The sequence below is a fragment of the Atractosteus spatula genome, chromosome 8 (assembly GCF_055471065.1).
Source record: "Atractosteus spatula isolate fAtrSpa1 chromosome 8, fAtrSpa1.hap1, whole genome shotgun sequence".
NCBI classification, from domain to species: Eukaryota; Metazoa; Chordata; class Actinopteri; order Semionotiformes; family Lepisosteidae; genus Atractosteus; species Atractosteus spatula.
The window spans coordinates 59,369,676-59,397,110 of NC_142713.1; the positions used below are offsets into that span (position 1 = coordinate 59,369,676).

The 27,435-nt window shown below is 48.5% G+C and overlaps 2 protein-coding genes across 2 annotated transcripts in view; both read left to right on the top strand.

Moving 5' to 3' along the window:
* The first annotated feature begins 350 nt into the window (after window positions 1–350).
* On the top strand, window positions 351–8,925 carry enkur (enkurin, TRPC channel interacting protein). Its single transcript, XM_088923161.1, has 5 exons — window positions 351–494; window positions 3,338–3,483; window positions 3,868–4,121; window positions 5,837–5,983; window positions 7,268–8,925. Exons 1-5 carry the CDS (start codon window positions 418–420, stop codon window positions 7,439–7,441), a joined length of 798 nt encoding a protein of 265 aa, XP_088779287.1. The 5' UTR covers window positions 351–417; the 3' UTR covers window positions 7,442–8,925.
* A 1,438-nt stretch (window positions 8,926–10,363) lies between these two features.
* The window catches only part of ttll12 (tubulin tyrosine ligase-like family, member 12), a 55,692-nt gene continuing 38,620 nt past the window's right edge, over window positions 10,364–27,435 (top strand). The window contains exons 1-7 of the mRNA XM_088923162.1: window positions 10,364–11,136; window positions 11,988–12,169; window positions 15,836–16,034; window positions 18,363–18,522; window positions 19,848–19,981; window positions 24,000–24,076; window positions 26,050–26,166. Of these exons, the coding sequence (XP_088779288.1) occupies window positions 11,020–11,136; window positions 11,988–12,169; window positions 15,836–16,034; window positions 18,363–18,522; window positions 19,848–19,981; window positions 24,000–24,076; window positions 26,050–26,166 (986 nt within the window). The 5' untranslated portion in view covers window positions 10,364–11,019. The remainder of the gene's footprint in view (window positions 11,137–11,987; window positions 12,170–15,835; window positions 16,035–18,362; window positions 18,523–19,847; window positions 19,982–23,999; window positions 24,077–26,049; window positions 26,167–27,435) is intronic.

Consider the following 27,435-nt stretch of genomic DNA (forward strand, 5'->3'; position numbering starts at 1 on the left):
ATGACCACCGTGGGGTCTTATGTCTGCAATGTACCTGGGACGAAGTTCATATACAATATTTTCTCCGTGCTTCATTTCTTTATACTCGATTATAGAGACCATACTTTCTCATTCCCACTCACTTCATTCAAAAATCAAAACGTTATTGAGTCTTTCTAGAAGAAGCGGAGGCGAGACGGCTTCAAGCGTTTGCGTGTTTCTGAAGTGAATGGTCAATACGTGCCTTTTTTTTTGCAGAACGGCGTCATACGTCACACGTCTGTCGTGCTGCCATCGCCGTTGCTAGGAAACGGTTGCCGGGGAGAGCGGTCGCTAAAACAAACGGGCTGCAGCTGGTGATTCCTGGACGCTGTGCGGTGCCGTGCGTTTGCTTTGCGTGCGTGTAGGGCTTTGCTGATTTATTTTTTTTTAAAAAGCATGTCTGATGTATATCCTGCGGAAAGCATTTATAACCTTATTCCACGCGAGGAGGTTAACATCCAGAAGCCGCCGAGGTAAGTTTGAGGCAGACGTTGCCGGACGGGAGCAGTCCTGAGCTGGACCTGCGGCAGCTTCCAGGAATAACTCCGCCATCGGTCGTGTTCTGGGCAAACGCCCGCTCCTCCGGACTGATCTTGGCACTTGCGTGTGTAGATATTTGCCGGTCGCTTCCAGAGCCTTGGCCACCTGAAACCTGTGAAACTCCTCTTTAGCTCTGTACCTGTGTGCTGAGCACAGCACCTCTCCGTCAAGACTATACCTCAGGGTGCAGCGCCCCATGATCCGACGGGCGCGTTCATAAAAAGTTACTGGAGTCACCCAGGCCTTGTCAGGAGGAGGTTTCCAGCAGGACGTGTCCCGACAGTCCTGAACCGGAGCAACAGCACAGCAGTTTGTTCAGATAACATTCCCTTGTAGAGCTTCTGAAACTAATTCAGAGCCAGACTTGTCTTTTCCACAGTCTACCAAATATGTCTCTTCAGGTGTCTCTGCCCCCAGTGTTTCCTTCCAGCTCCCTGTTCACAGTTCCTCGCAGAAATAGACTCTTGCTCTGTTTTTCACAGTTTCTTTCTTTAAACTCACAGTCATGCCGGCTTGGAGTAGCGACTGAAAGGTGAATACATGACCTACCCCACACGTTGGAAGCAAAGATCAAGTACAGAGATAATTCATGTGAAAGAAAAGTGGGAAAAGTCATGACATGGCCGGGTCTCTGTGCGAATAACAGCGGTTCTCTTGACTTCAGAATAAAAACTTGTGAAACTGGCCTTCTCTCTTCAGCCGAGGCTGCTGAATTTAAAGAATCCCAAAGGGAATTTCCTCGGAATGTCACTTCTTCGTCTCCTTAGGAATCTCATCCAGTGTTTCAGTTTGCAGCGGGTACCTTCGGGCTCAGCTGCAGGAGGAATGAAAATGACGTTTCTGTGGGTGCGCTCAGTCGTGGAGCTGGCGATGCAGTTGTGCTTGTTGCCACCCCTTCTGATTCAGATGTGAAACTATCACTGTTCCTCGCAGTGTTTTTACTTTGCTACTTTGAGCTGGTTTGCAGAAGAGATTCTTGGCCAGGTTGCCGTTGCAGATGAAGAGGTTGTTCTCAATTAACACACCTCATTAATTATAGGATAGGTGGACCAATTGATAGACTGTATAACAGATCCCTGTGTTTGGTAGCTTTATTTCAACGTTTTAAGCACAATGCAAAAAAAAAAAGAATGTAAAAGATGTTAATTTCTTTGTAATTGCTCCTTCTAAACAACTAGAACCCAACTTTTGCTAGAACACAAATTCTCAATATCTGATTGTAATACTCCAGGAAACAACTAATAGGTTTATTCCATGCTGAAAAAAAGAAGAAAGAGAACACAACGTTTCGGCCGTGGAGCCTTCTTCAGGTGTGTCGAAGGCTCCACGGCCGAAACGTTGTGTTCTCTTTCTTCTTTTTTTCAGCATGGATTACTATTTCTTGTTCCTTTGCAGCCTACGCATGCTGACGCAGCTACCCACCTAAACTACATACTCCAGGAAACCCTAGCCTAACCATCACTATCAGTAACACCCTTTTATATCAAACAGAACACTGCTTAACCACATTCTAAACCAATAATAATAATTTATTCTTCTTATTATTAGCCAATTCATGAAACAGGTGAGTGTTCAACAGTCACTATATTACACAAGTTATGTAGTTATATAGGCCTTCTGGCGACCTCTAGTGGTCACGGCCCTCATTACAATCTTTCTATGGGATAATCTGCCAGAGCTGCTTCATTGATTCACCGATTGGATTGACTGATTAGTTGATTGGTGGATGGGTGGATTGGTTGGGTGATTGGTAGCTTGAAGGAGGACTACATTTGTGGCTCACAAGTAATGTTAATTTTGACCAGCACACACTCCCTGTGCTTATGGATGGAGATCAGCACCGCACCAAGGAACTGGACTGAGCTGTAGTGGGCCGGACTGGACTGGACTGGACTGAGCTGTAGTGGGCCAGACTGGACTGAACTGGGCTGGTGGCCTCTGGGCGTCCGTCTTCCAATGCAGAGCTGGGAGTAGGGAGAGCGCCCAGCTTAAGTAAGGAGGGGCAGGATTGGGGGCAGGTGCACATGATCAAAATGCGAAAGAGCCGGAGCGCCCTTAAGAGGAGGGATTACGCTCGTGACAGAGCCAGTGTAGACTGGACCTGGGGCAGAGGGGGGTGGGGAGAGAATAAATCAGAGACACCCGGCCATCTTCATGCAGGCAGCTTGTTAATGAGTCCTGAGCTGTTAGTTCTGCCATCACAAGGACACTCCCACCCCTCATAACGGGTTACAGCAGGACTGTACAAGGACTGTACAAGCCCTAGTGAGAAGGTCTCACAGGAGCAGGACTGTATAAGCCCTAGTGAGAAGGTCTCACAGGAGAAGGACTGTACAAGCCCAGTGAGAGGGACTCACAGGAACAGGACTGTAAAAGGGGAGTACAATCCCCAGGCAGAGGGACTCACAGGAGCAGGACTGTACAAGGACTGTACAAACCCTAGTGCGAGGGACTCACAGGAGCAGGACTGTGCAAGGACTGTACAAGCCCAGTGAGATGGACTCACAGGAGCAGGACTGTACAAGGAGAGTACAATCCCCAGGCAGAGGGACTCACAGGAGCAGGACTGTGCAAGGACTGTACAAGCCCTAGTGAGAAGGTCTCACAGGAGCAGGACTGTACAAGCTCTAGTGAGAAGGTCTCACAGGAGCAGGACTGTACAAGCCCTCCAAAACCTCTGGATAGTTTAATTTAATAGTTCTATTTAATTGCATATCACTCCACAGTTATGTTATGTATTATTTATTTGGGATGGGCGTCGTCTTTTTTTTCACAGATACACATCAAAATTCAGAGAGCGAGTGAAAAAGGATGCTCAGAAGGACAAAGCAGCCAACAGAACCATGGGTCCAGCAAAAGTAGAAGTCCCATCACCAGAGAACTACCTGCTGAAACACTCAAAGGAGCCCAAACTCCCCGACAGTAAGCCCTTACTTGTGTAAAGAGAGTGAAGGTACTGAAAGCAGAGCAGTGTGGCTGTTTTGCTGCATTATATAAGTAAGCATGGACAACACCACATGCTTATTCCTGGAAATGTCCAGTCTGCCCAGCTTCACAACAATACTGCGCTTGCCGGAGTGGTGCACAGAGTAGATTCAGTACATCGGTATCTATTGACCTCTTTATGGAAAGCACTGGCTGCAGATAATAGTTAACCTTTACTCCAAAACACATCCAGACTTCATCGTCTGCATGTCAACAAAACCAATTTGTTTGCATTGCTATGCTAATGGGATTTGTGTGCTAAATGCAAAATGTATGAATACTGTTACTGAGAACTTTCTGAAACTTTCTTGTGGGAACAAGAAGGTGATGTTCTTGATTTTGCAGAGAAACCATTCACTCACAAGGATGATGAAAGGAAAAAACCCAGAGTACCTGCCAAGACTGACCATCCAGTTATGGGCATTCAGACCAAGAAAAATTTCATCACTGCCAATGCCATTGAAAACATTATGGCAGTGCCAAAGAAGCCCCAGCCCACCTATGTTGACACCAGAAGAGGAGATAAGCAACCTTTGGAAACTTCAGGCCTGGTGCCAAAGTTTGTGAAGAAAAAGGTATGTCCTGAGTAAACGTCCAGGAGGTCTGTGCTGGATGATGCAGTGCGGAGACGCAAGTAGGCCTCTGAGCGACCAAACCCTGGGTGGGGCCTTGAGCAAGATACTTCACTCAGACTGCTCCCGTAAATGTCCTGCTGTACAGGGCATTGTTGCCAATATGAATTTGTTCTCAGTAACCTTGCTGAAAAATTAGTTTAAAAATAATTTCCCAAAGAGTTGTGACAGTCACTTCAATTCAAAATAATTTTTTCATCCCCAGTTTAACCTGATATAGTCGAAGTGGGACATGTATATATCTCGCTTATCCAGCATCACAATGTGACCGCTTAAGCACATTGTGAGAGGTGTTTCTGGGGTCTGTTAATTTAGCTTTCAACAAAGTTACACTAAGATGCCATAAAGCTGACTTGCTTTAGCAGCCCCAGTGGCTTAACGCTACATAATAAAAGACAGGAACAACACCCACAAACAGGATAAACCAGCAAAGTGTCAGCTGCATATCAGGGGACAGAACCTTGAGCAAGACAGAGCAGGACAAGGGGTAATTACATATCAAAGAACAGGACAAACACTCAGATTGTAAAACAAACTTCTTTCTGACTGTATATAAGAGCTGGGAAACGCTTGCAGTCTGTCTGTTCTGTGGGGCAGAGCCAGCGCACGTTGTGTACTTATTGAGCTCAATAAAACTGAATCTGCACAAGACTGTCCTGCACCTCTGATGAAGAATTTCCCACAACATAGTGATGATACCCTGGCTTCTGTTCCCAAAGAGATGGTTGAAAAGATGCTGGATGAATCAGTATCGGTTTACAAGCAAGATGTAGCTCCTCTCATTTGTAGCCTTCCTCGGGTTTCCTGTAGAGTTGTCTTCAGTTTTGAGCACTGAGGCAACTGTCCAGTAGGTGGTGCTGAAAGCACACGTAGAGATGTAATAAGAACTGTAAGGATGTCACGCCGAATTTTATTTGTGCACTGTGACATGACCAGTGACGGTCTTATCTGTTAGTTGAATTTTATTCCTCAGAAGTGCTGGAGTTCTTATTTTAAGTCACACAACATGAGCAATAAGAGCGAGGGAAGCTCGGGTGAGATCCCAGAATACCTCCTGTCTTTGCCCTGTTCGTTTGGCTCAGCTGGCCTGGTCAGCAGGCGCTGCAGAACTTGGCCCTGAGCTCGGGTAGTGCTGTCAGCAGAGCCTGGGTTTGACCACAAGGGCCAGTGCAAACCCTGGGAATGTGGACTAGAGTCTTCAAGCCCCCGGAGGTCCTGCTGTCAAGATCATCAGCCCGGCACATTTCTGTTTTTAATTATCATTTGCTGTATTTTTTCATTTTGTGAATGAACACAACATACGAAAAGTATGAAGGAAGTCTCTTTAATCTGCAAACATCATCATACTTCAATAAAATGCAAAAACAGAGCTTTTACCCTTTTCATTAAAGTTTAGATGGTTTTTCAGATTTACAGACGCGCGCAGTAAACGGTAAAATCAGACATTGGCTGGATTTATACGAGCAGAACAGCAGCATGTTAGGTTACGTAAACAAGACGTTGAGTCTTCATTGCCTTGGTGCGTGGGAAACCCTCTCTGCAGATGTGCTGTGTGTTCCAGCCCCGTGGAGGTTCTTGTTGGTGCCTCACTGTTAATCGCCACTCGGGCTCCTTCCCTGAGTGGTGCAGCTGACTGACTTGGCTCCCTCCTGCTGCAGGACTATGGCCACACCCCCGAATACCTGCTGCAGAGGAAGGAGGAGGTGAGGAGGGCCCAGGAGGAGTACGATGAGTATGTGAAGGAACGCCTGCGGCAGGGAGCAATGAAGCAGCTATCCGAGGAGGAAAGGGAAACTGTTCTTCAGGTAAAACGCTGGTTGTAGCAGCTTGTTCGGATCCATACAACCACAGAAGTATAATCTGTGGGAAGTAAGTGGTGCTATTAAGGTGGGGGTGCTGGTGCAGAATGGCCGCTGTGCGTCTCCCAGGTGGGGCTGCTGGTGCAGAATGGCCGCTGTGCGTCTCCCAGGTGGGGCTGCTGGTGCAGAATGGCTGCTGTGTGTCTCCCAGGAGGGGCTGCTGGTGCAGAATGGCTGCTGTGTGTCTCCCAGGAGGGGCTGCACGTTAGTGGGAAAATCAGTGGGTCCCCTCCTGTGAGTGCTGTGCTGTGGATTTTTTTGGATGAAAGCTGCTATGCAAATTGAAATAATCAGTGATGCCTTCATATTGTTAATATTTGTTTCTACTTAATGTTGTAATGGACACAATTTCTTGTGTCACCGGTTCTTTTACGATATGCAAACACTTGAATATATTTACAACACAGGTTGTATATTTGAATCTTAACTTTATTCAGTAATATTTTTGAGTTTTTTCTTGCAATTTATTGTCGTTTGTAGTGATCAAGTGGGATTTAACCTACTTCTCATTCTGTGTTCCAACAGAATGTTTCCTCGGGGCTTTTACACATTCCAGTCCTCAGTATGCCTTACTGACCATTTGTCCGTAATGCATGTGTAGTACATGGTTCCAATAAGAAATGAACCAATATTAATTAATGCGAATATGCAAGATGCATGTGAATATCTAACTTGTTTTACCCTTGTGGGGTCTCCTCAGCGAGACTGAACTCGCTTTGACTTATGCAATTGGAAACTAGAATTAGGAATTGGACGTTTGTTTGGCCAGTTCTGTTTTCTAATCGGCGTGACAGACCAGAGTAATGTTCATACCCACAGCTCACAGAGACCGTGAGTATGAAGATTGATCTTAAAAAGACACCACAACCCTAAGGTTGTTCCGTGTAAGAAAGATAACATAAATATTTAAATAGTTCAAGAAGGTGCCTGCGTCAGGAACAAGTACAAGTTTATTCCCTGCTGAAAAGAAACACAATGTTTCGGCTGTGGAGCCTTCTTTGGGAGTTCTTCACACACCCAAAGAAGGCTCCACAGCTGAAACGTTGTGTTTCTTTTCAGCAGGGAATAAACCTTTCCTTGTTCCTGAATATTAAACGTATTTGAACAGTGTGTCACACAGCTAGGCACTAGATTCTGTCACGTGAAAAGTCAGTTGATTGTAACTTCGGATATCTGGTGAGACGTCGGGGGCCGCCGGTCAGTCACACGCGTGTTCTCCACGGCCTCCAGGGTCTGAAGCAGAACTGGGAGGTGCTGCACCGCCAGTACCAGGGCCTGTCCGTGGTCACCGACACCGCCCCGAAGAAGAACCGCAAGGAAAGGCTGGAGCTGCAGATGAAGCAGCTGGAGGGGAACATCGAGCTGGTCGAGAAGCACAAGACGATTTACATCGCCAATCAGTGAACTCACCGCACGCGGCGCCGGACTGGCGAGAGCTGGAAACAATTCAAATAGAAGCGAGTGCTTTAGGTGACAAGTGTACTTTAGTTCTAGCTAAACATGGGTTATAAAATTTTATTCTGAAAAATACAGCTACCTTCTTTTGTTTTATTTGCCATTTTTACTCATCCAATGTACACACCGGCTTTATATTATATCATTGACTGCAACGTGAGCGAATTTCAATGGAAATGTAGCCACAGGGATCACAAGCTGTGCGCTCAGTCCCCATGTGGGCAGGTGGGGACTGGGCTCTGCCTTTAGCTGGCCGAAGTGATGCAGAGCCAGCAGAACTCGGGGTCACAGGTCATCGTCCACTCACTGTGACCCGCTGAGTGCTCTGAGCTTGCAGCCTTATCACTGAGAGACATGCCCCCCTCTCCCATCTGCAAGAACAACAGGACCTGTCAAATAAATGAGCATATTTGATTCAAGCTTTACTTAACTTCTAACTAGCTGAGCAGACATCGGGCCCAGTGGAATGCCATCACTTAGGTCTTCTCCCGGCATTTTCAGCTGACGGTGAGTCCGAACTTAAATAATATGCTGTGTTTCTCTGTAATAGCAGAAAAGTTTTTCTCTATGAATTATTGTTTTCAATTTATTGTTAACTGCAGCAGGAAAGTGTACATCCGAGCCTGGTTTATACCCTCTAAATCAGATGTAAGCTGGCATTCCTCCCAATGATAATCCAGTGTAAATAGCGGTGTGTCAGGATTTGAACAGAGGAACAGAGGTGATCCAGCTCCTTTGCAGTTAAGCAGCTTAGCGCTCTGAGAATCTCTTCTGGTCATGTCCTGGAAGACACTGGGGTATCGGCTTCAACGGCACAGCTGTTTCCTGGATTCCTGGAGGCTTATATTATCTTCTGGACATTACGCAGCGCACAAAAGGTTTCTGTTGGTTCATTGTGTTGCATCATTCCTTGAAATTCTACAAACTTTTCATACTACTGTATTTATCTTTTCTCAAAGGGAATTTATACAAAATATTATTCTTTTTAGAATATGATGGGTAGTTCTGTGGATGAACTCATAAAACTTTATTAAACAAATTTGCTTAACTTCTAACTTCAAGATATTAAAATAAGTTGTGATCATTTTAAAAAAAGCAATTAATCTAAACTTTGCAATTTTGCATCAGTTGAATAGCACTGTGCTTTATGTATTACAAACCCTTGTATTAAACAAAACCCAAGGATGCTTTTATGAAGACAAACAACAAACTACCTCTCGCCAGAAATTTCCATTGAAGAGTTCTTGAAGTGCAGACGTGTTACAGCTGTCAAAAACCCTCACAACCCACAGACTTTTACTCTGTTCCATAACATCTCCAAGACCCTCTAAACCATTCATTGTAACAAGTGCCCAAAATGTGTTCTACTAGAAATACAACATCAGAATTGTTTCTTTTATTCTGTGTTCAAAATGTAATAAAAAGTCTGTTATTAAAAAAGCTGTACATTGTTTCACTGCTTACCTATGTTTTTGAAAGGGACAGCACCACTTATTTGCCTCTTTATTCAGAACATTTTGCTGATCCTTGCTACACATCCTTCCCAATTGCATTCTTAAAAGGTACAGGTATTCCAAACAGGTACTTAACGATTTCCAACATCTGTTCTGTTTAATAGTCATTTAAAAAAATGGAGCCATCTTGCAGATGTATGAAGAGTGTGATGTGCAGCCGCCTGCTGTGGTTAGGACACACGACCACACTGCCACCTGCTGAGACGCCAAGCCAAACCAAGAGAGAAAATCATGTCCTCCTGCTGCTCGTGTAACAGCAGCTCTCTAGCGAGATGAGAACATGACCGTTGTGTTGCGGAGGCCCTGCTTGTCGAACCCGAGTCCCACCGGAGATTTGTGGGATAAACTAGAATCAACCGTGCTTTCAGGCCCAGTCTCAATGAGATCAATGGCAGAGAGTACTACAAAACCCCACCTGAAACCGGGTGCAGAGCGTGAGTCACAGATGTACAGCCTGCATGGCTTCTAACAGTGGCCACTCACGCTGCTAGCCTGTGACTTTCACAGCAGACCCCCATTTAGCCTTCCCTGTGGATGCCAAACATTCATCGGGACAATGAACTTGGCCGCATCACGTCGGTTCAATATGGTGTCAGTGCACCCACTACAAAAAAAGATGGTCATTGTCCACAGAACTTTTAAATAATGTGTAAAAACATAAGAAAGACCACAGATGGGATCCCAGATCCTGGAGTTGGACAGTCTTCTCAGAGTGGAGAGCAGGGGTCTGGTCTGGGGAGGAGAGGAGCAGGGGTCTGGTCTGGGGAGGAGAGAAGCAGGGGTCTCGTCTGGGGAGGAGAGGAGCAGGGGTCTCGTCTGGGGAGGAGAGGAGCAAGGGTCTGGACTGGGGAAGAGAGGAGCAGGGGTCCGGTGTGGGGAGGAGAGGAGTAGGCACACAGCTTCGTTGGAGGCCCTGCGTTTCTTAGCAGGCTCTGGGACTATTGAGCTCTGGGGGGGATCATTCCATACAGGGGACCACTCCGGAGGGCACAGGCTCTGGCTGCAGGGTCCCCTGGCTTGTGGGAGAGGTGCTGAATGACACCCTCTGTCAGTCCAGGTGCTCTGCTATCTGTTGTCTGGGGTCTCTGGCTTGTGCAGGAGGTGAACGGTGCGATGCTCGACCTCTGGGGTGCTGGGCGCGAGGGAGCCCACTCACGAAGGCCACCTTCAGTCTGCCAGTGCTTCTCCAGCCCGGCTGCTCTGCTGTGGCTCTGTCGGCTCTGCCTTAGTCCGTCTGGAACCCGAGACGGAGAATCCCACCGCTCACGCCAGTGTAAGCGGCGCTCCGGGCTCAGCTGCAGCGGCGTGGGGAAAGAGGCGGAGACGACTTTTCATTTCTTCGCGACGGTGCAGGGAAAGCTGGGAAGGCAGAGAGAGCAGGCATCCTCCGGACTCGGAGCAGGGGAACGGGACAGAGCAGGGATCTCTCCCCAGGTTTATAGAGGGAAAGGGCAGGAAGGGAGAGGTCATGGCGACAGTCCAGCTCCGGGAGGAGCGGGTTGCTACAACAGCTTAGAAATAATTCTGTTACCGTGCAGTACAGCGCCTGTGAATACTTTTTAAATAGTCTGTGGATCATCATCTCTGGAGCATCTCCGCAGTCACCGCTGGCTGCTGCGGCTGAGGAGGAATCCTCCCTGAACTTGACCTCTGGTGTGAGGACAGGGGCTTCGGCAGCCTGTCACAACAGAACATGAAGATTCCCTTTCATTTTTTGTCTGAGAAATTGCGCTAGGTATGCCGGAGAAACAAAAGTCTGAAAATGATTTAGCGGGATTGAAAATTTAACGTGTTCTTTCATGCTGGTCTGAATATAGCCAAAAATCAGTATATAAGGACATGCAACAGCAAAGGAGCGCTGTTTGTTTTAATCGGCTAAACCGTTTCCTTTAACTGCGCCTTCCCTTTAAGTGCCTTTCCCAGGGTGCTGCGCGGTGCTCTCCGCCGGACGGGAGACGCGTGTGGGAGAAGTGGAGGTTGTGTTCAGGCAGGCAGGCAGGTACTTCAGCAGGGATGAGTGAGGAAGGGGACGCGTACGAGCTCTTCCTGAGCCTGCACGGCGCTGCGCTCAAATCTTCGCGAATACCGCCGGTGTACTGGAGGAGCCTGCATTACAAACTTACCAACGAGGTGCGTGTGGATTTGGGACATGCCTGCCAGCGACATCTTGCACCCTCTGTGCTAGCACGGACACTCACGGTCATAAAGATGCTTTTAGAGTCTCCACCCGACCAGTCTACCAGACACGACGTTAGGCTTGAGTGACACGCAGGCCGTTTCCTCAAAACTCTTGCAAAGTAACATTCAAGAGTACTGTCGCATTACCTTGCCTGAAAACTGTCCGTCAGCGCAGGAGTTAAAACGGCACTGGTCGCAGATTTACTGTACAGGTGAACGTGCCCCCTTCGGCAGATGACACTCAGCGTGTTAGCTGAGCTGGGAAGAGGGAATGAGCGCTGGTGGGAGTCTGACAGAGGCTGCCCAGCCAGATTGCTGAAGTTCTCCTTTCATGAAACGTCCGGATGAGATGCTGGTCGTTAACTACTGAGAACTGAGATGAGCTGGACAGGCTGAATGGTCTACTTTTCGACCAGTGTAGTGCTCTTATGAGGCCCTAGGTACACACTGTATTTTTTAAGTCGCTGTTCAAAGTCCCTAGTGCATGGTCACAGGCTCTCAGCTACACCTCACACTGTGCAGCTGATGTCATTGTGCAGTCCAGTTAACGTCTTGCGATTGGATCTATTAATGCAAGATCTTGAAGATTAGATGGTAATGATTGTAATTTATTATTTTCATTTGGAAATTGTATTCAGGTTTGTTACTAGTAATAGACAAAGAAATGGATCCCTGTCTGTGTTCAGAGTCGTTGCTCCTGTAGTCCTTGTACTTTTTGGGCCCCAGGTGATGTGTGGCTTGTTTTAGTGTCGCTGGACAGGTCAGCTGGTGTCCTAAAGCAGGCTTTGCTCTTGCCCACACAGGTGTTTGATGCTGGGCAGGTGTTTGGGATCATGCAGGTGGAGCAGGTGGAAGGTGACGAAGAAGAGGAGGAGGATGAAGAGGCTCGGGAGGAGGAAAAGAAGAAGCCTAATCCAGGAGTGCAGCTGGTCTCTAAAGTCATTGTGACGAGTGAGAGTGGCTTGCAGGCCGCTGACCCCAACAGGTGAGAGTCAAACAGCAGCTGCAGGTGCATTCTACAGGGTCAGCGGGGTCGCAGGTACATCTCACCGGGCCGGCGGGATGGCGGGGTGGCGGGCACGTCGTTCAGGGCCGGAGGGCCGGCGGGGTGGCGGGCACGTCGTTCAGGGCCGGAGGGCCGGCGGGGTGGCGGGTACGTCCCTCAGGGCCGGCGGAGTGGCGGATACGTCCCTCAGGGCCGGAGGGCAGGAGGGCCGGAGGGGTGGCGGGTACGTCCCTCAGGGCCGGCGGAGTGGCGGATACGTCCCTCAGGGCCGGTGGGCCGGTGGGGTGGCGGATACGTCCCTCAGGGCCGGAGGGCCGGCGGGGTGGTGGGCATGTCCCTCAGGGCCGGCAGGGTGGCGGGGTGGCGGGTACGTCCCTCAGGGCCGGCGGGGTGGCGGGTACGTCCCTCAGGGCCGGAGGGCCGGCGGGGTGGCGGATACGTCCCTCAGGGCCGGAGGGCCGGCGGGGTGGTGGGCATGTCCCTCAGGGCCGGCGGGGTGGTGGGCATGTCCCTCAGGGCCGGCGGGGTGGCGGGGTGGCGGGTACGTCCCTCAGGGGTGGCGGGGTGGTGGGTACGTCCCTCAGGGCTAGAGGGCCGGCAGGGTGGCGGGTACGTCCCTCAGGGCCGGCGGGGTGGCGGGTAGGTCCCTCAGGGCCGGAGGGCCGGCAGGGTGGCGGGTACGTCCCTCAGGGCCGGAGGGCCGGCGGGGTGGCGGGTAGGTCCCTCAGGGCCAGGGGGCCGGCGGGGTGGCGGGTACGTCCCTCAGGGCCGGCGGGGTGGTGGGTACGTCCCTCAGGGCCGGCAGGGTGGCGGGTAGGTCCCTCAGGGCCAGAGGGCCGGCAGGGTGGCGGGCATGTCCCTCAGGGCCGGCGGGGTGGCGGGTACGTCGTTCAGGGCTGGAGGGCCGGCAGGGTGGCGGGTACGTCCCTCAGGGCCAGAGGGCCGGCAGGGTGGTGGGTACGTCCCTCAGGGCCGGAGGGCCGGCGGGGTGGCTGTACGTCCCTCAGGGCCGGCGGGGTGGCGGGTACGTCCCTCAGGGCCGGAGGGCCGGCAGGGTGGCGGGCATGTCCCTCAGGGCCGGCGGGGTGGCGGGCATGTCCCTCAGGGCCGGCGGGGTGGTGGGTACGTCCCTCAGGGCCGGAGGGCCGGCAGGGTGGCGGGTACGTCCCTCAGGGCCGGCAGGGTGGCAGGTACGTCCCTCAGGGCCGGCGGGGTGGTGGGTACGTCCCTCAGGGCCGGAGGGCCGGCGGGGTGGCGGGTATGTCCCTCAGGGCCGGCGGGGTGGCGGGTACGTCCCTCAGGGCCGGCAGGGTGGCAGGTACGTCCCTCAGGGCCGGCGGGGTGGCGGGTACGTCCCTCAGGGCCGGCGGAGTGGCGGATACGTCCCTCAGGGCCGGCGGGGTGGCCGGGTGGTGGGTACGTCCCTCAGGGCCGGAGGGCCGGCAGGGTGGCGGGTACGTCCCTCAGGGCCGGCGGGGTGGCGGGTACGTCCCTCAGGGCCGGAGGGGTGGTGGGGTGGTGGAGTGTGTTAATGATGTTGCTGGCAGAGAGCTGCTGTTCTGACTCTTTGACGCGGTGTAATTTGTGCCAGTGAATGGTGACAGCAAAGGAACACTAGGGTCTCCTGCTACTTTAAGGTTCTCCAAGGAGGAGCTCTTGACTGATGCCAGATGTCATCTGTCTGAGGTCGAGACGGTAGCTCAAAACTGTCGGTGTGCCTCAGAAGGGTTAAAGCACCCTTGACTTGTCCATGACTTGATCGAAAACTGAATAACAACCCCACTGAGTGCGACTGGGCCCTCTTTACCAAATTTCAAACAAATCAAAGCTCAGTACTACATGGGTTTATACGTGCTTGTGGGAAAGACATATAATGATTTAATATTCTTCAGACCGATTTGGGTTTTTATACCTGAGCCAGTGGCTATATCACCCTGTATCTCACAGCCCACTGAAGCTCAGCAGGTAGATGGGAGACCTCCTGGGAAGGCTAAGGCTGCTGCTGGAAGAGATGTGAGTGGTGTATAACAGAACTAGTTAAGTAAAGGCTCTTCTAAAGAAGGTTTTGAGTCTAGATTTGAAGGAGTTTAGAGAAGGTGACTTTCTGATATCCTTGGGGAGAGAGTTCCAGAGGTTTGGGGCATAACAGGAGAAGGCTCTGTCACCCATACAATATAGACGGGCTTGAGGGACAGACAGGAGACCAGAATTAGAAGAGCAAAGGTTGCGAGGTGGGGAGTAGGGTGATAATAGCTCAGACAGGTACTGATCTGCCAACCCATGCAGAGCCTTATAGGTGAGCAGGAGGATTGTGAAGTTGACACAAAATGTGACAGGAAGCCAGTGCAAGGACTCCAGGATAGGAGTAATGTGAACACTTTCACTAGACCTGGTCAGGATTCTGGCTGCCGTACTGGACGTACTGGAGTTTGTTCAATGTGGATTTAGAAACCCCAGCGAGTAGAGCGTTACAGTAGTCAATTCAGGAGAAGACAAATGTGTTGTTCAGCTTTTCAGCCGCAGTTAGTGATAACATAGGACGTAATCTGGGGATATTTCTGAGGGGAAGGAAAGATGTTTTGACAGTATGTTGCACATGTAGGTTGACTGTCAAGCCTGAATCAAGATCTCAGGAAAGACAGGAACCACAGTTTCAGGGTTAGTAGGTCATAAGATCATGAAACACCAGGGAGAACTGGAGTGACAGGAGTGCAGCAGATGGCAGACAGGTCGAGTGGTCCTTACACATGCAGGGAATCTGACTTCTCTTTGCTAGTTTTGTTTTATTCTTTGTTACCATGCTTTCTGGTTCCTGTGAAAGCAGTAGAAATGCGGTTTTTGGCCATGTAACAGTGATGCAGTATTACTATAATATTTCGTGTGTTGTTCACCCAGTCTGTCCCTTTTATAATTAAGTGCATCGTATAGGTAAAACACTGGTATACCCATATTATTTTCATGTTTAAGCAGCAGTGTACAGCATCTATCAGGGCTCTGAACTGGGAGGTTGAAGGTTTAAATTCTGGGTGAGCCACTGCTTTTGTACCCCTGAGGAATGTCCTTCACCTGCATTGTCCAGGTAAAATCCTCAGCTTTATAAATGGTTGCAGATCTATATTGCTTTGGATAAAAGAGTCGGCTAAATGTCTAAATACATGTGTACTGGAGGCAGTGCCTGTTTCCCTGTATGCTCTTCAGAAGGTGTGTTGCACTCTGGCCAGTAGAGAGCAGCAGTGGTGTGTTTGACACCTCCACACTACTTGTAATAACAGCAGGGGGCCACCTGTCATAGCCTTACGTGACACACAGCAGCAAAATCCCATTCTGTAATAACCACTTACACGTGCTTCCAGGTGTGTTTGTTGCAACATTTTTATTTTAAATTTGTTTTTCTTTCTGATATGAAATTATCCCTATTGTTAATAACACCTTTGCCAGCCCAGTCAGCTCGCTGATTTCCATCTTTGCAGCTGTATTAACCAGTAAGACATGCTTTTGAAGAAAGTTCGGTCAGGGGGGTCATCCTTCTTCTCTTCATCAGAAGCACCAGCCGTGTGTTTCTGTCTGGGACAGAGCCCTCCGACCTCTGTGTCCGAGCCCTGCCTGTCGGTTGTGCGCAGTGTGTGACTCTCCTGTGCTCCTCAGCGTCTTCCTGGTGGACCACGCCTGGACGTTCCGGGTGCAGGGCGCCAGGCAGCAGCTGCAGCAGGTTCCGGGGCTGCTGCAGCGCATGGCCAGCCTCATGCACATCGACTTCCACGGAGAGTTCCCCGACGAGGGCGTGGTGGAGCAGGTGCTGGCGGACATGTGGAAGTTCAGCCAGACCTACCAGCTGTCTCAAGGGGTAACGTCTCCCTCTTCTCCTGGGTAAATCTCCTTGGGTTTAGTTCCTTGCACTTTTCCCCGAGTGTACGTGTTGGGATAGATTCTGTACTTTCTATAATATTTCTCTAAGGAGAAATAATGGGACTTTCTCCTTTAAATGTGTGTGTGTTGGGGGGGAGGGGTGGAGTTTTGTTAAATTTGAATATGTGGCAGCAAAAGCAAAACAGCGGACAGAAGTGTGGACAGAAGGGGCAGCGATTTGTGCAGAACCAGGGACAGCCAGCAGGGGGAACCATGTGGCTCAGCTCACTGGGCCAGCAGTGTTACACCGCTCACATGCTTTCGGCTGAGTGAGGCAGGTTGGCGCCGGTGCGGTGTTGGTCTGCTCTTTCTCTTTAACGGTCGATGTGTTGAATTCAGATTGAAGATAAACCTGTGAAAGTCTCTTCTCCCAGTTTGTTGTTTCCCTTTGCGTTGCTGTGTTGTGTGTGGGCTCTCTCCGTCCCGTTTCCCCTTGTCTTACTGTGTTGTGGGGGGGCTCTCTCTGTGCTGTTTCCCCTTGTCTTACTGTGTTGTGCGGGGGCTCTCTCTGTGCTGTTTCCCCTTGTCTTACTGTGTTGTGGGGGGACTCTCTCTGTGCTGTTTCCCCTTGTCTTACTGTGTTGTGCGGGGGCTCTCTCTGTGCTGTTTCCCCTTGTCTTACTGTGTTGTGGGGGGGACTCTCTCTGTGCTGTTTCCCCTTGTCTTACTGTGTTGTGTGGGAACTCTCTCTGTGCTGTTTCCCCTTGTCTTACTGTGTTGTGTGGGAACTCTCTCTGTGCTGTTTCCCCTTGTCTTACTGTGATGTGCGGGGACTCTCTCTGTGCTGTTTCCCCTTGTCTTACTGTGATGTGCGGGGGCTCTCTCTGTGCTGTTTCCCCTTGTCTTACTGTGATGTGCGGGGACTCTCTCTGTGCTGTTTCCCCTTGTCTTACTGTGATGTGCGGGGACTCTCTCTGTGCTGTTTCCCCTTGTCTTACTGTGATGTGCGGGGACTCTCTCTGTGCTGTTTCCCCTTGTCTTACTGTGATGTGCGGGGACTCTCTCTGTGCTGTTTCCCCTCGTCTTACTGTGTTGTGCGGGGGCTCTCTCTGTGCTGTTTCCCCTTGCGTTACTGTGTTGTGTGGGAACTCTCTCTGTCCTGTGTCGAAGAAAACTCTTCACTCAGGTTAGGTGTGATTCAGCAGAGAGGATACAATCGTACAGATCTGTGAGCAGCCGCTCGATGATGGCAAAGGTAATGGGTTTTATTCACCAGGTTCAGGGTCACTTAGCTCATTTTAAATTTCAATATTAGGAGTTGTTTTCTCTGCAAACACTTCTTTGTAATTGACCACCTTATTCTTAAGAAGCAAATTTACCTTTTATATAGACAAAAGGAAGTATGTAAGTAGAAGGTGTGAAATTGAGCTAGACATTCTGTGGTTATAGCATTAGCATCAAAGGTCACATAATGTGCTTGCAATTATCCTTTCATACTGTTGCTAGGTAGAAAAGGCATGTTAGCAAAGACAAATAGTTACTGTCTTGTGCACGTAAAGGTAAATGCTAAATGTCTTCCTAACCTTGCGTTACTGTGTTGTATAGGCTCTCTCTGTGCTGTTTCCCCTTGTCTTACTGTGTTGTGCGGGGGCTCTCTCTGCGCTGTTTCCCCTTGTCTTACTGTGTTGTGCGGGGGCTCTCTCTGCGCTGTTTCCCCTTGCGTTACTGTGTTGTGTAGGCTCTCTCTGTGCTGTTTCCCCATGTGTTACTGTGTTGTGTGGGCTCTCTCTTAGCTGTTTCCCCTTGCGTTACTGTGTTGTGTGGGCTCTCTCTTAGCTGTTTCCCCTTGCGTTACTGTGTTGTGCGGGGACTCTTTCTGTGCTGTTTCCCCTTGCATTACTGTGTTGTGCGGGGGCTCTCTCTGTCCTGTTTCCCCTTGCGTTACTGTGTTGTGCGGGGGCTCTCTCTGTCCTGTTTCCCCTTGCGTTACTGTGTTGTGCGGGGGCTCTCTCTGTGCTGTTTCCCCTTGTCTTACTGTGTTGTGTGGGAACTCTCTCTGTGCTGTTTCCCCTTGCGTTACTGTGTTGTGCGGGGACTCTATGTCCTCTTTCTCCTTGCATTGTTTCTCAGATGAGGTGGGAAATTACTTGCTGTGCTTCACCTCAAACCAGCGCCCAGCAGCAGGAGCCAAGTGTCAGTATCACATGGCCTTGATTACCTTTTGTCAGTGCTGTTGTTGAGGAGCCCACTTGTGGCGTAGTCCTCAGTGGGAATATATTTGTCCAAAAGCGCATCAACAGCTCTTGTCCTCCTGGCTCTTCTGCAGACTGCTGAGGAGAAGGTGCCCGTGTGGTACATCATGGACGAGTTTGGCTCCCAGGTGCAGCACTCCGATGAGCCCACCTGCTGCATGGCCCCCTTCTTCCACATGCCCGAGCAGGTGGCCTACACCGTCCTGTGGCCTCTGCAGGACCTGGACATCGGAGGTATGATCAGACCCTGTCGCAGTACCACAGACAGGGGAGTGTCAGGGCCCTTCAGGAACTGAAGCAGTCCTCACTCCATGACCTAATAAAACAACAGGCATAAAAGCCTCATAGCAAAATACAATTTTACATAAATACACCAGGAGTATCGCACCCTTGCATCTGCAGAAAATCATTTTCGGCTCTTCGAAGTCCTCCATCATTTTCACCTTGACTTCCCCTGCCTGGAGTCCTTCTTAAAGGTTTTGGCTGAACATAAAGTAATCCCATGCCTGTAATGTCCTTTGCACAAATGACTATAATAATCGTGCCTTTTATATAATTATGTTTGGTGTTAATGACGGAGTTGTGACAGAGTTTTCAGCCTCATTCAGGTCAAATGTTACCAAAAATATAAGAGAGCATCCAAGTGGCTGAACCAGCGAAGGAGCTCCCGCTCGGTCACGTACACTGAAATATGCAACAAAATAAAGTCACTGTATCAGCACTTTGGCATAACTCGCCTGTTTTAGATGGTGCATTGCAGAGTGGCTGTAGAGTTATTCCAGAGCTGATGCCTCGCGTGACCTTTGACCCCCTGTTATTGGGTCTCGGAAGTGCCCATGTGCTGGTGCCAAAGCCGCCCCCTGATTGCTGCACCAGACTCCCCCTGGAGCACAGATACTGCGCGCACTAACAGAGCCCAGCTCTGGGAGCCTTCTCCAGTCAAGAAGAAGTATTTAGGAAGTGCACAAATTTGACAAATTTGTAATAAAACTTGCAGTTTATTTCTAGTGTCTGACACAGTATCGCTGTCTTTGTGCCCTGTTTCAAACTGCCCTGTTATTCATAAGCTGCCACAGTCTGCAGACATCTCTATACTATCCAGAGTGCTTTTCTTTGACTAGCATGTATTGCGAATACTTACTTCACATGGGCTTGTTCCAGTGAAAGATGTGGTTTCGTGTGAAAGTGCAGTACATGTTCTAAGCCATTTGACAGCACTTAAAACTAAGGAGGAAAAAGCTGTAAATTCATTTTTATCTCTATGCTCCATGAAATATTTCTTGTCAAGACTGCTTTTTTTGGCAAGAGATGATGGCGTGCAGAGAATGCTCATAATCACTTAGTTAATATTTACAATGGATGGATTCACAAGCCCATCTCTCTCAAAAAATTCTGATGCAAAACTTCCTCCTAACACTGCCTCTTAGTGCTTCCAGGCTGCTGTCCTGGGTCATCTTGGTACCTTTCCTTGTTCCGTGTTTATTTCTGAGATCAGTCTACGTAAATCTGCCCTAGCATTCAGAGGCAATGAAATTATAACTCGCTGGTCTCGCTCGCAGATGAAGTGACCCGCGACTACGCCTACGGAGAGACCGACCCGGTCATCAGGAAGTGCCGACTGCTGCCATGGGAGCCCGCGGACCTGCGGAACATCAGCTCTTCCACAGCCGAGTTTCCTGATCTCTACTATGAGGTATGGGCCAGTGTGGGGCCGGTTTGCACCTGGATGTGCCGTATTCGTTTACCCACCTGCTGTCCCCGTCAGTAGAGAGAAGTATGAAAGAATGGGCTACTGCAATAAGGACCTTGGAACGGTTTCAGAACGGCCTTCTCCCATCGTCTTTTTATTGGGCATCTGGGCAGAGCAGTTGTTGGCTATCGGTCACTTGTCAAAGTTATCAGTTGACTGTTGATGGGAATGCAGTGGCGCTCCGAAGCCTGCGGTGGTCTTAGTGAAAGTGAAGGCAAGCTCATGCTAGGGAAGGCGACCCCTGTCCGTCCTGCTGTCGGGGTGACTCTCCCCCTGTCCGCCTCAACCAGCCCCGTTACTCAACCAGTGAGCGTCGATCGTTTTAACACCTTGTTATTAACACCATCGCTGTTGAACAAGAGACGCATCCTTGTGAGCACGTGCCATCCGCGTTTGGTCATTGAGAGCTGCGGAGATCCTTCTTTGTACACAAACTGCCGCCAGAACCAAGCAGGATACGTATTACCCAGATTTTCAAGGCATCCGGTCCAATACGGCGAGGGTATAGGGGGTACAGTCAGAGCCCTGTTTAGGAAAGCCCGGCCTTTTCTGAAACGGAGATTTGAAATAGCCAAGCCGCACGTGGACATCGCCATAGATGCGGTGAGCAGCGTTTCTAGCGCTGCCGTGCCTAAAGTGACACCACCGCCACCGGAAGGCTGCGGGTCTAGCCCCGGAAGGGGAGGCAAGGGAAAAAGACGGACCTCAGCATTTCAGCACGAGGGGCCAACAAGGCCAGACCTCCAGTAAAAGAGTCCAGGTGTCTGTGTTGGAGAAGTCTCTTTATTACATATGCATATGGGAGACCGACGTTTAGGACCTGGACTCCTCGAACAGTTACATGAGTTAGTCTTTTATACCATGAAATAAACAAGTGACGACGACATCTCCTGAACCGATGTTAGGACAAAAACACATCCATATATGGTTATTAATCATATCTAAGTTGCAGACTAGATAAAAGTTAGTCCCTTCCTTATGTTCTGGGTACACAGCCAGCTTACCTCATACATGCCCTTTGTCCTACTGACCAAAGACGGGTCCTGCATTTATATTCTGGCCGCAAAGCCAACTTCGAGCAACAAGACTGCATCTTTTGCAGAAATACAAAAATAATACCATTGTCTCCCTTGGCCCTTCAGTGGCAAAACCCTACCAAGCCCCTTCACCCTGATCTCCAGAATGGAAATTGCGTCTGTGAATATTTTTACCTGGTGCAAACAGCCAGTAAGTGCTTGAAGCAGGACGAACCCCTTTCAGTGGACTGTGAAGAGCTGGCCAGGCGGTACACTTGGTTTACTTTGTACCCTTACCCTTTGAAACCATTCGAAAATAATCTTATTTTTACTGTCTGGGTGATTATTTGAAAAATACTTGAAAGCATATAATAATACGTGACAATCTTTTTACATTTTATTACATTCAACACATTTTTAACACGCTTTTAAACACAATTCATTTCTTACAAAAAGCATTATTAACAATGCAGTGGTAATACACATCTGTTCAGAAATAAAAACCTAAAATATATTCCAAAGACAGCCAGGAGGGTCTCGGAAACACTGTTTTTTGGGTAGCAGCTGCCAGCTCAGCTGTGGGTTTTAAAGTTTTATCAGACACTATATATCCTCCGGGGACTGCCTTGAGTTTTCCCAGTAACTCTCCATTAGCAGTGTTGGCGAGTAAAGTCCCAGGGGTGTTAATTTTGGCCACAGCCCCCATGAATGTAACCCTGTCTTTGGGCTTTTTACTGGCGACACGGACTGCTGCTGTGTGAGAGCGCTGACCAGACCCCCCAACAGGTGAACCCTTGTCCACAAATTCTCCTTTTTAATTCTGGACTATTAATGGCTTGCTGTGCGCTTTAGTTATTAACAGTATCTCAGCATTTTCCTGAACCTCTGAGACGCGCTGTCTAAAACATGGCCACAGTCAGCTGCAGTCAAAGCGATGAGCAGGCAAGTTTTACAAGCAGGCAGAACAAGAGTTTCAGTCCCTCTTTCAGGAGCCTCCTGGCGTACTAAGGTCAAATACCTCTGTAACACTTGACTACACAATTTCACTTCTTCCTATTCGGACAGATGCGGGTGTTAAAGAATGTCGCTCATTTCCTCATCCAGCCTACGGGTCGGCATTTTTCTCACAGCACTCTCGTTGGCAGGCCACTCTCGGAGCCGACCGAGCGGTTTCTCGGTTCCCCTAATCACCGAACGGCACGGCAGCGCCCGATAATGTCCCAATAAAAACACCGGACTGGTTAAATAAGAGTCTCTTTCTTTTAAGAGAAACACCCTTTTGCCCCAGAGTCTTCATAAGCTTATGCTTTCTCCTCAGGGCCCCAAACTGTTTAGCATTTAGAGGTGTGTTTCCTTTCAAGGTGTTCAATGCAATTTCCGTGATTGTCTGACCAAGGTCGGAGGCCCCACAGAGAATAGCTTTCTGCTGGCGGGATCCAGCTTTCATCAGCAACTGTAAGAGAGCCAGGCTGCACTGAACACGTGACGACATGCCGACAGACTGAGTGGGATTTTTGAATACATAGGCCACATCGTGGGGAAAAAGTGGGGCCCTTTCCATCTCATTGTTTTCACACGCAGAGTCCATCAAATCATCAACAACAATCAAAGTCCGTTTCTGGGTCGGCAGTAACTGACTGTCGGAACCTTCTGTGCACTGAATGTGGGGAACTTTCACAAGCGACTTGGAGTAAAAAGGTTGCCATGGGCTGCCACACCAGGTGGTGTTTGCAGGTTCTCCCAGAGCAGTTTTATAAAATAACTTCAAAAGTTAAAGACAAAAATTCCATGAGAGCTGGTTCTTTAAACTGATATTCATTGTGTGAATATCTGTATGGTAGCGATGTGTCATCTTCCTGCAGCACTCGCTTGTCATACACCACTTTCTGCATTTTCTTTAATGTCTGGGTCTCCAGTCCTTTTTAACACACATGATCCCCACCTGTTGAACACTGATGTGTTTAAATGTGTTTATTATTATTGTTGTTATTATTAGTATTAGTGCAGTTCTGCCAGTCCCACTTCCGTCACCTGTCCAGCTGAATCGCCTTTGCAAAGCGCTCTATGAAGCACGAGCTGGTATTGAGGATAAATTACTAGCCAGTGTTACATAAAATCTGTTGGAATTCATTTTCATCTCCCTGAGTATCTTTCACCTCTGAAGCTCTTACAACTATTGAATTTATTGTCCCACCCAGGCCACTTTACCAAAAGCTGTTTGTTTTTACTGCACCTCCTGGAAGCCTATGTTTTGTATACAATAGACATGGTCAACATTCTCTTCTGTAGTTCTTCTATGTGAAAGGAGCCCTTAATGTCCTCACTTGCATAGTCTTGAGTTTGTAATAAGGCTCAGAGCTTGGATCTGCTCTGTGACAATGAAGATCTCCTCTGTAAAGGTCAGCTCATATCCCTTCAAAAACACCCCCTTTATTTTGAACACCCTTTTGTGGTTGCCCTTATTAAATGAAAACTTTGAGCGTTTTCACCATAGACTGTTCTCCAGACCTTAAGGAAGTTATAATGTGTGACAGAAGCCAGAGGTCGCTCAATAGTTCTGTGGTACCTATGGTTAAGAGTAAATAAGGTCTACCAGGACATCTATATTCCAGAATGTGTTGTTTTGCTGAAAGTATCTCAGCATTTTGTGTTTTAATAGTTCTATTGAACCTCTCTTCAACACTAGCCCTTATATCACTGTCCGTAACAAAATTTTCTTACATTTGAGAAAGTTTTGGAGGGCCCTCTTGAGAATTTCTTTACCTTCATCGATTTTTAGAAGAACAACCCTTTTTGAATATGGTTCATGTCGCGGGGCCTGGCGCTCAGGGTGGCGCTAGGCCTGGTTTTGTAACCCAAAAAGGTTTTTTCACTTTGTGTCTGCTGCGCATGTGCCACAGCCATGCCCTGAGGGACATGTTTGTGTTTTGTTTTTCATGACTCAGACTATCTCACGGGAGAACAAGGAGACCCTTCCAGCTCAGATTGAGCCCCAGGTTTACCCTAAAGACAAGATTTTCAAGTAAGTTCATTACAACATATTTCGCACTCTTTTGCTTTGAATATCTGAATTCACTGTATTATACTATAGTACAGAATTCACTGTACTGTAGTATAATAATACTATTATTTTGTACACTGCTTTTCATCCCGGTTTGCACAAAATGAAAGTTCAGCATTTTATTTGCCATAACAACTAGTTGCATGGATTTTGGTGGTCCACATGGAAGGTCCCCCAAACTCCCAAGTTCTCCTTACAAATGATGGTTTTTCCTGCTTTCCTGCAACAATCCAGGAAGCAGATTCACAAAATTGACCGATAAAATACTCCCGGCTCGAGGCAAGTCTACATTTGATTTACAAAATTATAAGTTTGTTTCTCTTGAGGGGGCTGGATAGATCTAATATGACATGTTCCACTCATCAGTATTGACAACCCCTGAAGCTGCTCTGCTGATTGATTACTGTTGACTGTCTTGTTATTGCTCATTATTCTATCGGTGTGTGTATTACTCCTGTATCATTCCGGCTTAAATCTCGAAGCATGTATAGTTGAAATCCCACATTCCTCACCAGAACGTCTGGGAAGATGTCAAGAAAGACATCACACAGCCCTGATGGAGGGAACTTTGTGGGTAGTCGACCAAAATATACAGACAAAGGACTGGAAGAGACTGGTTTTTAGTGTAAACATCAAGGAGGGGGTTCAGTTCAAGAAGAGGACACCAAGGTCATCATCATCCCTGAATTCCAGGGGTGCCACAGTATTCTCCTTTTGTGGTCATAAGTTCCTTTGATGACAATGAGGAAGGCTAGGGGAAAGGTATTATGGGATGCAGATGGGATGGCTAAATGATAATCAAATACTGCACAACGCAGCTGGTTAACCATGTAGAAACCAAGAAATTCGAGCCTGAAGTGTTCATTCGTCCAGCCAGGCTTTATTGTATGCATACAAGGAACCACAATAAGCACCATAATAGTTATAGTACCGATCGTAGCTCAAAAGGGGATATGGTCCTACAGAACTTAAATATACGTTTCCCCCCCTCCTGTCTTTGATGTAAGCGAAGGAAATAGAAACCTTCCTTTGTCATCAGGAGTTTAGTGTAAACATTTACCATTTGGGTAAACATTCGCCATTTGGGGGTAAGTACAGGGGGGAAGCCTCTGTGATCAAGCAGGCATGATGGTTACAGAGCCTCTGTGATCAAGCAGATGTGATTGTTACAGTTCAGCATGTAAAAGCTGTTAGCGGCTCCATCAACCAGTTAGGGTTAGAAGGTTAGGTAGAGGTGAGGAATAATTGGCCAGCCACCCCATTTAACATCAGGCGCTTGCTCCTGTCCTCCGAGATTCCTGCTGCTTGTGGAGCTCCCCTTGTACCCTCTGAGAATCAGGAAATAAAGGGAGAAATTCACCTCTCTGCTGTCTCTGGTCTAATTCGTCTTTGGGGCTCTCCTGACTGCCTGCCTCAGAACCTGACACTCAGCTTTAAGATTTCCTGTATTTTATTTGTGGCATTTGGGTGGTTTCTTTGAAGAGCAGTCTTGAATCCACCTGTTTTTAAAGAATAATGTGAATTCGGCGTAACTGTATGAAGAGGGAGGGGAGCGGTTTGTGGGTCAGTTTCTGGGCTCGTGAGGGGGCAGGCAGGTTGTGGGTTCGAGTCCCTGCTGCAGACACTGCTGTCGTTCCCTGAGTGGGGTACTTTACCCCAGTGGCTCCACTCCTCCCAGCCGTATTAGTGGGGACCAGCAGAGCTGGGGGTGATTCCTGTGATCGTTGTCCTGTCTGGGGGGGTCAGTGAACTCTCGGTTCACTCGGCACTCCTGACTCCAGGCGCCGCTCTGGCCCCATGGATGTTGTCTGTTCACCTTTGAAGAAACCCAGCAGACGGATCACCTGCTTTGGAAATGGCAGGCAGCCCTTTTCAAATACTCAAAGAGACTATATCGAGCCGCAGTAACGTCTCTCACTCGCCCCCTCTTTCAGGGTCTACACGGAGATGAGGCAGGTCTCGGACAACCTGAGTCACCCCCGCTTCGAGCTGACGGACGAGGAGGCAGAGGCGGACGTTCTCTGGATGTACTCGCACATCCGGGACTACAGGTAGGCGCTGCGCTGGAGCTGGAGGTCACGGCAGCAGTCGGACCCGTTTCCAATTCCTGCTCGTGGCGGTTTCCCGGGTAGCAGCCCCGCGTAAAAGTGGGAGAGGGAAACTTGACGGGCAGTCTGGGAGCGAGCAAGTTGGGTTCAGGGAGCTTTACGTGCAAACGATGAGTTCCACTGTTGCCTAAGCACTAACAATTAGCAGAATGTTTACAAAATGAACGGTCTTATTCGAGAGGGTCACCGCTCCTCAGTCTGCGACGGGACGTCCTGTACACAGCTGTAGCTCTGTTTGAAGGAAACAAGTGTCTGGATTGAGAATTGGTTATTAAGTAGGAAACAGAGGGTACAAATGAGGGATGAGTATTCCAACTGGGGCGATGTAATTACTTATACTAGGAACACTGCTCTTCTTCATTTATGTTCTGGTAAATTATTAAATAGTCAAGTTTGAGCAAATGTCAAGACTGGGCAAACACTTGGGGGGTGATGTTTTATGTAGACAAGTGCTGGGTTTTTCATGCAGTCAGTAAAAACAATATAAGCATTCTTAACAAATTAACAGGAAGTAACCTGAGCAGTAGCTAAAATGTGTGGCGGGAGTTAGTTATATCTTTCAGCACAGCTCTGGTGATGAGACTAAAGACCAGACAAGTGACAAGCTGCCAGTTCCTGTTGTTAGTTAGAAGTCTAAACTGCAGAGTTTTGGGCACATTGCTACTTGTTGAGAAGAGAATTAGGGAGCACATAGAGTAAAGTGTAGTGTGCTCTCAAGAGGCACCAGTTCTGTAGGGGTTTGGGCATTTACTGGGACAATTATTAATTGTAGCAGTAAATCACAAAATTGATTCTTTTAATGGCCTTAGAATCCAGCCATGCGATATAACTCAAACAACGCACACACACAGGTACTAATACACGAGGATACATTTATTAATACATAGAATATGCATGAAAACCTAACAGATCTTATCGTGAGTGTTATCAGAATACAAAAGATATATATTCATTCAGTTACAAAGAGTTACATATATCAAGAGGACATACGTTCAGTATATCATTCATTTAGACCGTTTCGTAAATGAACTTGGTTATAACTTCTACATTAGATACTCAAAACAAGTACATAACTCTTAGGAATTAAATTGATATCAACTGGTTGGGATAACAATTGAATTCTCGAGCTGTAATGCAGTGAAGTTGAATACTCATCCAATCTCTGGGGATTCAGATCTCCTGCAGGCACAAAGAAACAGTTGCAGGCTTGTT